This window comes from Miniopterus natalensis, chromosome 15 (genome assembly GCF_054644295.1).
Source record: "Miniopterus natalensis isolate mMinNat1 chromosome 15, mMinNat1.hap1, whole genome shotgun sequence".
NCBI classification, from domain to species: Eukaryota; Metazoa; Chordata; class Mammalia; order Chiroptera; family Miniopteridae; genus Miniopterus; species Miniopterus natalensis.
The window spans coordinates 36,206,038-36,217,783 of record NC_142095.1 but is presented as its reverse complement, the minus strand read 5'-3'; the positions used below and the strand labels follow the sequence as shown (position 1 = coordinate 36,217,783).

Sequence of the window (11,746 nt, the reverse complement as noted above, 5' to 3'; positions counted from 1 at the left end):
TTATAAGGAGACTCCAATGGAGAGAAAGCCTTTATTTGCGTAACAAACATGGGTGAAGTAAGAAGAGGCATATGAGCACCAGATTAGGGTGGAAGAATATTGGTGGAAGAAGAGAAGAAAGGGCCTTCTGGGAATCAGGCAGAAAGAGCAGAGACGCTAGCTATCATAGCCATGCACATGCTCAGCAGTTGGCATCTGGACTGCTCTGTCCTCACGCTCTCTGGGACTTCTCTTCCCTTGATTCATGGTCTCACTGCTGGCCCTCTTTTCTGGTCTCACAGTCCCAAAGGGTTTCCTCCCCAAACTTGATGGAGGAACACAGCTTTGTTAGCCAAATGTGCTTGGCAGCAGCTACTTAGAAGCTGTTACTTGTAATTTTTGCAGCTTTTAGTAATTTTTACACCCTTGGACTGCCAGGAGTGGCCCCTCCTGCCACCAGAGGATTCTGGTTTCTCTAATAAGGAAGGTTCTGGCCAATCAGTCCAAGAAGGGCCCAGATTCTCTTCCAGGCTGGTGTCTCTGCTGTCATGCCCCCCCAGAGTAGAAGGTACTGCTGCAGCAGGGGATGTCACCTGAGTTTTCAGGTATGTAGTCTGTGGTGAAAGAAAGGTGGGAGAGGAAAACTCAACCCTCTGTCTCTCCCAGGTACAGGTCCTTAAGCTCCTCCATAGCCACTTTCCTTCCCAAACTAAAGGCACCATGAAGTCCCTATCTGGTGGCATGCCCTCCTCCTTTCCTAGGCACCACCAGTACCCCCACCCCATCCCCACCCCAGTTCTTAGACCAGTCCATCCCTGAGTCCCACCTGTGATTTTAGGCAAAGGTGCACACTCCTCACACTCCCATTTCTTACTGCTGGATCTAAGAGAGGAGCAGTCCCTGTGGGTTCCACGGGATCCGCATGTAGCACACAGAATAAGGCTCCACCTCCTGCAGGAAGACAAGGAAGGGTTGTGGGCACAAATATAACACTAACTGCCACTCTCAGGATGTTCACTACAGGCTAGGCCTTTGCTGAGGGCTTCCCAGGCATCTCTTCTGTACATTTTACCCATGATGAATGCATGGCTGTGTGCTGACCCCAGAACCCTGCAGTTAGGCACAGACACTCGAAAGGCGGATTTAGAAAGGAATTGGCCCTGAGTATCTCTCTACTGGGCTCAAGGAGAAGCAAACGCTGCAGGGAGACCTGTTCACATGTGTGTGAGTGAGTCCCAGACTGCTCAAGAACGGGACTTAGCAATTGCCTTCACCCTGAGGGCTGTAGACAAAAGTGAATTCTTTGCTCTTAATACCTGTGCCAAGGTCTAACTCTAAGATGGCACTGATGAGAGATCTTTCTAGCCAGAAGCCTTTCCCTACCCTTCATCCTCAAAGCTGTCTCTCCCTTGTTCATACAGACAGATGGGGACGTCACAATGCTGGTAGCGCTGATACAACTCTGAGTAAGCCCCTGGCTCGAGTTCCCAGGCAGCATCTCTGCAGTGGGAAAAGAAAGCGAGTAAGGGACATGTAATTGGTTTGTGAAACCACTGTCCACCTGGGAGGAACTAGAAAGAACTCAAACTAGCACAGCAAAAGAGTTCAACAGGCTCCCTGAATCATTTCAGCAGGGCTGGGAAGGTGGCCTAGCAGTGGGAGAGGGCTGAAGCAGGATAGTGGAACACAGGGGCTCCTTAGTTTCACACTGGAAGTCAAGAACTTACCCCTCACCCAGGGAATTATGATCCCCAATGCAATCTTTTCAGAAACATGCCTATCCCCCAACCCTCACTACCCCCTATTTTCTTTTGATAATTGAAAAGCTCTCCCTCCACCCTTTCCCTCCTCAATATATCAATGTCTTGGCTGCTGCTTTATTCTCTAAACTATCCTCACACTCACCTCCTCTCTAGAAATCTAGGAAACCCATTCCCTGGCTCAATTCCTGCTTTAGAGTTTCCACTACCTGTCTGGAATATGAATTCCCATTCTTAGCATTTCTTGAGGAAACTCTTCTCGATTATTACATTGTGGACATTTGAAAAAATGCTTTGCTGATGTGTGGGCATATTTCTGTAAGAGAAACATGGAAAAACTTTATGTTTGTAAAAACACTATCTTTGATCACCTTATTTCCACCCCCACCCTCATCTCACAGAGAGAATGTTGCTAAAAAAGCCTGACTGGGGCTTACAGGAAAAGGAGTTTAGGTGGGTTAGGGTGGAGGGCTGCAAATTCTGGTCCCAGACCAGGGACCAAAAGCTTAAGAAAGTTCCCAGCAGTGCCTTAGCTGTCACCTGTGGCCATGAGACTAGGCAGCACTAACCCAGCAGGGCTCGGGTACCTGGGTACATTCCCCTTTCCTTCCATCTGAGGAAGCAAGGCTGGTTTGGAGACTACTTGACTCATTCTAGGATGAGCTCATATGCTCTAGCCATCCTCAGGATTTTTGCTCTGTCTAAATTGTAACAAGAATGAGGTTGTACAGGGCAAGGGTGACCAGAGACTGGGCTGACTTTCCTCTGACTGCCTGGAACCAGCCCTGCATACAGGCCTCCTATCGAGATTGCCTGAGCATTCCCAGGGTGCTCTGAACTAAGACAACTGTGGAAGGTCCCCAGGGTAAAGTCCCACCTGTATGCACTTGCGGTGGTAGATAGTTTGACTACAGCATGGACTCTGGATGTTTTCCACGCTTGCTTGGGATAAGTCTTCACAACACAAGACGCAGCTTTCCTCCCCCATATTCCCCCGTTGAATGTTCTGTGTTGGGCGATGTTTTTCACAAAATGATCTGTGGCAGAGTAAATAGACTTGTTTTGATTTGTCGTTGATGGAGTTTTCCAGCTGCCTGGCCTAGGGAGGGCAATCCACTTCCAGGCTGGTGCCCAGCAAATCTCTGTGATCCGGGGGGGACGACGACAGGGTGAAGAACAGCCTTCTCACAGCTGCTCTCCAACTCCGCAAAGCTCCTGGGACTCTCTCTACAGCATCTCTAGTTCCTGAAAGCCCCACTTGGTTCTGAGCAGCTGTCTAAGAACCTCAGCTGTTTGTAATTTAAGAAGGGGACGGGAAGGAAGAAGTAACCCCTGTGAAATTGCCAAGTCAAGACACTGTTTCTCGTTATTGAACGGAGAGACAGATTCACTGGTGAATCAAAACAGACCCGTGAGAACCGGACTCCCATTTGAGTAGCGGCTAATTCATAGCAACTTGCAAAAGGGCAACCCGACTTTTCCCCTTCATCACTCACTTGTACTCTCCAAAAAATTGTGAAAGGCAACCCCTTTCTTGGCCACAAGGAAGATGGAAGTTTCTGATGCAATGATCCTTCTGGCAGTTGATGGCAGCTCCCTTTTTCTTGCACACAAAGCAGATCTGCAAATGAGATCCCAGGCAGTGCTCAGGGTCCCAAGAAAGACAGACATTCTGTGGCACATCATTCTATGGCATGGAAATTCTGTGAAGCAACAGGCATTCCCTTGCCTCAGTGGTCCTGAAAGCTCTGGAGCTTCAAGCACTGAATTCTTTTGTTTTCCAGGGATGTTGCTCCCTCTCCTCACTTAGGGATACTACACTCCAGAGAAGCACCTAACTTGAGGACTAGTTGGGAAATCCAGGAGTCTTTTGACTTCTAAATTAGCAACTAGGGAAAGGAACTGAAGCCGGGACTATCAGGGAGGTATGAGAAGAGGCCACGCCCAAAGCCCCCATTCCAGGGCATTCTAACCTTCCTAGAAGCCCGGGCTGCCTCCTTTTTGATGTCTTCAGGCAGGAATCCATGGAAACCTCTGTTAGACTGGCCCCGCTGAAGCAGTTTGCTAGATAGAATCTGGGGGGGGAGGGTGGCAGCAGAACCAGGCTGTCAACATCGATGATTAGTGGGAGAAGCGCAGTGGGGTGGAGGACAGAGTAGAAATAGAGCTTGGTGGAGCACATGAGCATTTACGGGGTAATTTACTCACCAGTGGCTTACACAGCATTAACTGTATGTTGGATGCTCTAAGCGCTTTTCAAATATGGACTCATTTAATCCTCATAACCACCTTAAGACGTGGGTACTATCGACATCCCTTTTATAGGAGAAATTATGTGACTTGCTCAAGCCCACAGAACGACAGACCCTGGGCTCGTATTCACCTTTGTGCTGTGCTGCCTCTCATTTGCTGAGGACTGCTTTAGTGTGCCGAGCACCTGGGGAAACACTCCCTGTGTACTGACTCATGTTCTGCTCACCACAACCCTGTGATGCAGATGCTATTGTGATCCTCATCTTAGAGAGCAGGCCACTGAAGTGCAGCATGGTAAGCAAGCTTGGCTGGGGTCACACAGCGAGGAGGCAGAAGAGCAGGCATTCACAGCCAGGCCCCCAGAACCCACACTCTTACCCTTCTGCTATACTGCCTCCTTGGTATAGATGAAATCCTCTTCTCAGAGTGTGTTATGTACAGCAAGGGAAGCAGGGCTTTAAATGTAGTCATTCTGCCTTATAGTGAAAGGGGAGGAATTGAACTTTTCTTTAAAAACATACTTTACAGGGCCCTTTGTTTCTGAAAAGCCCCAAAGCAGAGTCTAGAAGGGGAAATCAAGGAAAAAGAAGCCAATCTGTCATGTGCTCATAAACAATGTACGTGTACACAGACTGGAAGAATGTTAGCACACCAGCCCCACTCCAAGAATATGCCAAAAATACTGGGGAGGGTGTGGACTTCCCACAGGAATTACATGTAATGTGAACAGGGATTCAGGTTAGTTTAACATGATAGAAAAGGTGACCCTACAAGGTTAGATAACTTGAACACTTGGATTACAGCCATATGTTCTCAATTAGGTTTAAAATATATCTATTTTAACATTAATTATCTCAGAGCTTTAGGACTATATTAGTGGTTTCTGTTTTATTTATACTTTTAAGTATTATTATTTTCTACAATGAACATGTATTATTTCAATAAACAGAAAAACCAATAGTGAAAGATTAGAAATAATCGAAATGTCCTTTAATAGGGATTTGTTTTTATACCCTTTTTGGCATACCCATGCCAATTAGCTATTAAAAAGAAAAAAACTAGATCAATACGTTGTATATGGAATGACCATAAAAAAAAGCAAAATACAAATATAAAACACTGTGCATAGTATATTTATTTTTATGTTGAAAATGTATATGCTTATAAATGCATTGAAATTAACCAAGACCTGACACCAAAACCAGACAGGACTTACAAGATAGGAAAATCACAGACCAATCTTTCTCATGAGCATAGACATAAACATGAAACAAAATTATTAACAAATTGAATCCAGCACCATATAAAAAGGTTAAAACATCATGACCAAGCAGGGTTTATATCAAAAATGCAAAGTTAGTTTAACATAAAAGAATTCAATTGATATAACAAATCACATTAACAAATTAAGGGGAAAAGTCATGATCATCTCAATAGATGCAGAAAAGTATTTGATAAAATTCAATGCACATTCATGATATCCTCCAGCAAACTAGATGTAAAAGGGGACCTATTCAATCTAATGAAAGGAACCCATGAAAAACCTACAGCTAACATCATATTTTAAAGGTGGAAAATTGGATACTGTCCTCTGATGTTGGAAACAAGACAAGGATATTCACTCACATAACTTCTATTCAACACTAGACTGAAGGTCCTAGCTAGTACAAAAAGTCAAGAAGAAGAAATAAAAGACATAAAAATTTGGAAAGGAAGAAGTAGAACTGTCTTTATTCACATATAATTATGTACACAGGAAATCCTAAGGCATTTACCAAAAAAAAAACCAAACCCACCAAAAAAATCCTACTGAACTAATAAGTGAATTTAACAAGATTGCAGGATATAAAATCAATGTACAAAAATGAATTCCATTTTTATACACCAGCAACAAACCTGAAAATGAAATTTTAAAATAGCATAAAATCACAAAATATTTAAAAATACATTTAACAAAAGATGTGCAAGTCTTCTTCACTAAAAACAAAAGATTCAACATTGTTTGTCCATTCTTCAAGGCAATCCCCCCATCACAATTCCAAAAGGCTTTTTTTAAAAGAAAAATTTTAAGCTAACTATACCATAAAATTTATATGGGAAAGGACCTGATAGCCAAAACAATCTTGGAAAATAACACAAACTTACAATACTTAATTTCAAGACACTATAAAGTCACAATAATCAAGACAGTGTTTTACTGGTGTAAAGACTGACACACAGATCAATAACATAAATAGGTCATTGAGATGCATAGATATATGGTCAATTGATTTTGAAAAAGGCACTGAGATAATTTAACGGGTCGGCAAAGATTTTTTGGGACACACAAAAAAGCATTAATGATAAAAGAAAAAATTGATAAACTGACTTTATCAAAATTAAAAACTTTTGTTCTTTGAAAGACATCATTAAGAAAATGAAAAGGCAAGCCACAGCAGGGAGAAAACAGTCACAATACTCATATCTGAAAAGAGATTTGTATCCAGAATATATAAAGAACTCTTACAACTCAGACAAAAGAACCCAACTTTTAAAATGGACAAAATATTTGTACAGGCACCTCATAAAATAAAATATGTAAATGACCAATAAGCACATGAAAAGAAGCTCAACATCTTAAGTCATCAGAGAAATGCAAATTAAAACCACAGTGCACACACCTAGTAGAATGGCTAAAGTTTAAAAGACTGACAATATCAAGTTCTAGCAAGAGTATTGTGTAACTCGAACTTCATAAATTGCTGGTGGGAGTGTATATTGGTACAACCACTTTGGAAAGTGACTTGGCAACTTCACAGAAAGATAAACATATAGTTAACATACAACCAGTAATTTCACTCCTAGGCATCTGCCCAAGAGAAGTGAAGGCACATGTTCACAAAAAGACTTGTGCAGGAATGTTCACAGCAGCTTTATTGATAATAGCCCCCAAATGGAAACAATTCAACTGGTCATCCACAGGTGGACAGATAAGCAGCTTAAAATATTTAACAGAATGCTACTGGGGAATAAGAAGGCACAGGCTACTAACCCATGCGACAGCAGGGATCAATCTCTAAAACACTGCATTGAGTGAAAGCAGCCAGACACCAAAGAGGACAAATTGTATGATTCCCTTTATACTAAGCATAAGAACAGGCCAAAGTAATCTATAGATCAGTGATTATCTCTCAGGGGATTGACTGGAAGAGGGCAGGAGGGAACTTGTAGGGTGATGGAAATATTTATTTTGATTTAGACAGTGTTTACATGGGATATATATTATATAAAACATGGGGAGGGGGCAAAAGATTCCCGGGAAATACTATTTTGGGAAGAGACTTTTTATTGTACATATTTTATACTGTTAGGATTTTATACCAGATACGTATATTATTTAAAAATTAGATTTTAAAAGAAAAAGCCATTATGGAAAACAAACAGGGCTGTGGATCTGAGGCTGGGTGCAAAAACAGAGAACAGACTGTATAGCAAAAGCCATGACATTCAAAACAAAGGGGGCTTTATACTCACAAGACAGAAATAGTGCACACTAAGATTGTCTTTCTGAAGGAATTCCCCTAATTTTTCAGGATCCCCAGGTTCTTGAAGGCACAGCCGGCATACTGAAAGAGAGAATGTTAAGAATTCACTTCCGGAGAGTAACCGCCTCTCTACACACCAGGAGGAGAGTACTGGGAAGAGGGTCATTCTGACTAGGGAGGTTGGGATGAAGTGTTATCTGGTATCAGTTAGGTCTTTATAATTTTGGCCACATTTGAAGGAGTTGGCTACAACTGATCACTTCATAGCTTTTTTTTTTTTTTTTTTGTCTTAAGTGGCCTTAATTAACTTGTTTCTTGAACTTTGAGTGTGACATTTAAAAATTACACACCCTGAGTTCTTCAGCAATTTAGAGAATCTGGGAAGGAAGTAGGATTGACAGTGAGAGGAGCAAGTCTGCTGCCCTACACAAATGGTCTTTACTGAGGCTGAGAGGCATCAGCTGAACAGAATCTCCAGTCTTTCTTACCAGGCCCTGAAGATGGCTTCCTCTGGGTCACCCTTCTTGTCCTGGCAGATTTTCTATACAAGAGACGGAAGAAGTACAAGGCAGTCTTTGAGGATCCTGTCAACATCCCTTGTAACATTTTCCTCAAAATGCACCATGGGTCTGATGAAGTGCCAGAATATCTAAAGGCTAAGACACCAGTTTCTTTTTCTATTTCATATATATATTAATCCTCACCTGAGGATATGTTTTTATTGATTTTAGAAAGAGGAAAAGAGAAAGAGAGAAACATAGATATGAGAGAGACATCGATTGGTTGCCTCCCAGACATGCCCTGACCGGAAATTGAACCTGCAATCTTTTGGTGCACAGGATGACACTCTAGCCAACTGAGCAACCCATCCGGTCTTCTATTCCATATCTTTTGAAAGCACAAAACATACCTACTGAATTGTTTGAATTATGTGAGATAGTAACCATCTTTCTGTTCCCTGACCTGTATTGCCTGTGGTGACTGAATGAATGCAGGAGCAAACGCCCTTTTACTGTTTCTTCTTCCACCTACTCTGAATCTCAGGCGGTATCACATTCATAAAGCATAATAAAATGATACTAAAATTGATCAAGAATTTCCTATTGCTAGACATTATTCTTGTGTTGGCTCAATGAATCTATAGAATGTTCTAAAAAGTGTGTGCTAGCCTGGCTGACGTGGGTCAGCGGTTAAGCATCAACCTAGGATCCAGGAGATTGAGGTTTGATTCCTGGTCAGGGCACATGCCTGGGTTGTGGGCTCGATCTCCAGCAGGGGGCGTGCAGGAGGCAGCTGATCAATGACTCTCATCATTGATGTTTCTATCTCTCTCTCCCTCTCCCGTCCTCTCTCTGAAATAAAATAAATAATAAATAAATAAATAAATAAGTGGTGCTATTGCCCTGGCCAGTGTGGCTTAGTTGATTGGGTGTCATCTTGCGCACCAAAAGGTGGTGGGTTCGATTCCCAGTCACAGCACATGCCCAGGTTGCAGATTCAATTTTCAGTAGTGGGTATGCAACCGATCAAAGTGTTGCTCTCACACTGACGTTTCTCTCTCTCTCCCTTCCCTTCCTCTTTCTTTAAAAAATCAATAAAAAATCTTTTTCAAAAGTGGGTGTTATTATTATACGTATTTTCCAGATTAGGAAACTAAGGCATAAAGAAATTAAGTAACCTGTCCCAGGTCACCTCGTTAGCAAGTGTTAGAGCTACGTATGAACCTAGGCAGTAGGGTTCAAGAGCCAGCACTTTGCTACGAGGGGTAGTCCTGGGAGGACAGGTTCCCGGGCAGCTTCCAGAGTACCAATGGTGTGTGCTTCCACACTACCCAACCCTAGCCCTCAAGACCATGCACGCAAAGGGGGGGGGGGGGGGGAAGTACAGCATTTATCAGAGGCCATTGAATAATTTATCCCAAATTCCCTTATGTCACCTACTCTACCTGAATCTTCGACATTCTTTCTTTTTTAAAGTCTTCATTTGCTGCAGCCTCTCTTTCTCCTATCTTGAATTCTATATTATTATGAGGACAATACAGGCTCTTCCAGCTATAATAATAAACAGGGCTTGGTCAGCAATTTAACTCTACAGTTGGTTATCAAGTTCCACAGGGTCAAAGCAACAGTGTATTCACCTCCCAACCCCATGACAGAATATAAGGGAACCCCCCCCCAGGATCAATGCTAGTAATAGTAATTTTTAAAATCTTGCCAAGTACTGTTCTAGACATTTTACATGTGTTAACTCACAACGTCCCCCCACGCACTAGGCGCCATTATTATCCCCACTTTTCAAGATGAGGAGATGGAGGCACAGAGAGGTCACGGAGAGGCACTTGCCTAGTCAGAGGTACTGCTATCACACAGCAGTATAAGAATTTGGAGCCACTGCTTGACATGGCTAAATGGTTATTTTCTTTGCGCCTACTAAATTCACAAGGTAGCACTCAGGAAAAAAGCCCCCGTTTGCCCCCATGTATGGGTGCCTTAATTCTGCCCAGTAAAATCTAGACACGCTAGCTTTTTCCTAGGAGCTTGCGGTATTCAGTTGCCTAAAGCAAGAACTCCCTCTAGTGAGAGACAAGAGATAACACTGACAACCCCTCTTCCCCACTTTCACCAGGGTCAGATGGCCATTGAGGTTTGGCCGGTTCTCAGACTTTGTCTAGCTCTGAGCCAAGAGTAAAATGCCTCAATGTGGAGAAGACCCCCTGGACTACTCCCCCAACCAATGTCAGCAAGATTGCAAACTGAAAGTTTTCATTGGTGGTGGTGGTGGGGGAACCCTGAAAGTGACTGCGGACAGAAGTAAAACCCACTTCTATAAAGGAAGGGCTGACTGATTAGTAAGAGAGAAGGACGGCATTTCCTAGAGGGAGAACAGAGTGAATCAGGTCACTCCAGGGACATACACTCCAGCACCCATGACCTCAGGGCACAGCTGGGGAGCCCTGAACGCTTTCAAGGACTTTCCACTGCTCCCTATGAATACAACCACTCAGGCAACTACTAAGGCTATGCCGCCCTTCCCTTCGGTTTGCTCCGTCTCTCCTTCTAACCCGGGAGTTGCACCTGCGGGAGCAATGACATTGGATGGCTTACTCAACAAAAGCACTTGGACAGGCGGGAAGAGGGGAGAGACGGGCGTGCACTAGGGGATCCACGTGAGCTGACTACTGAGGGTTCCGAGTTGTTGGGGAGATCCCGATCGTCTAGCAACAGAAACTTGAAACTTCAGCTCTTTGCATCGCTGGACCAAGACGCTCCTTGAACGGGGTTCTGTGCACACCGGCAGTTACAGGAAGAAGCAACACTCTTCCAAGCGTTTAAGGCGGGACGATGCAAGGGCGGGCTTCCACGAGCGGCTCAGTCCGAGATGTCCCAGCTGAACGATGCTCCCTTGAAACGGTTACCAAGTTGTTCCGCTGGATAAGTGCTGGGTATAAGCTTGTTGAGAAAATTAAAAATATAAGCGTGTTCGGCCCCGCCGCCACAAGAATAAACGATGATTAATTTGTAAAATATGTGTCGGTGTGGCCACAACCGTCCCCTGGAGGTAACCGCCGGAGAAGGGGCTCAAGGAGCATCCCGCGGATGCCAGGCCAGGATCATGCCGCGCCTGCGGGGAGGATGGTGCGGGGCCCGGACGGAGGTCGCCTCCGCCGCTCGCTCCTCACGGTCGTACACGGGCCGCCGCTCCCGGCCGGGGCCGCCCGTTCAGCTGTCGCCGAGGGAGCCTGTGTCCTGGAGCTTTATTCGTTGGAGCTACCTCACGGGCGGCCGCCCCGCGCGGTGACTGCGCCGGCGACGGGGGCAAGCGCGCAAACGGGGGCCGGGGTCACGCGGACTGCGACGCAGGAGACTGCGGCCCCGGGGACTGCCGCTACGATAACCGTCGGCGGAGCGGAACCGCTGACGGCCGCGCGCCCGCCCCTCCTTTCGTCCGGCCCCTTCCCCTCCCCCTCCCGCCGCCGGCGCCAACACCGCTCGCCCAGCCTCCCTCTAGCCACGCCCCTTTATATCGCCCCGCCCCCGCGCCTGCGCGCCGGCTTCCGAGTCCAACCGGCGGAAGAGAGGCCCAGAGGCGGGGCCGAGACCGTCGCTCCGTGGTGACGTGTCCCGCCGGCGCGGGCGGGTGACGCGGCGGGGCCCGTTGTCTGTGTGTGGGGCTAGGGGCCCCGGGGGCGTCGGGGGCTCCCGGCGGGGGCGGCGGTGGGTCGGGAGGGCC

At 45.4% G+C, this 11,746-nt stretch overlaps 1 protein-coding gene across 1 annotated transcript; it reads right to left on the bottom strand.

Annotated features, from left to right (window-relative positions):
- Window positions 1-242: 242 nt before the first annotated feature.
- Window positions 243-9,648, bottom strand: PHF7 (PHD finger protein 7). The gene is given in 11 exon segments (XM_016210010.2): window positions 243-536; window positions 538-593; window positions 806-930; window positions 1,363-1,479; window positions 1,949-2,055; window positions 2,617-2,776; window positions 3,236-3,360; window positions 3,713-3,814; window positions 7,506-7,597; window positions 8,005-8,057; window positions 9,462-9,648. Coding segments are annotated over 11 exon segments (1,146 nt in total). The 5' UTR covers window positions 9,500-9,648; the 3' UTR covers window positions 243-365.
- Between the last annotated feature and the right edge of the window lie 2,098 nt (window positions 9,649-11,746).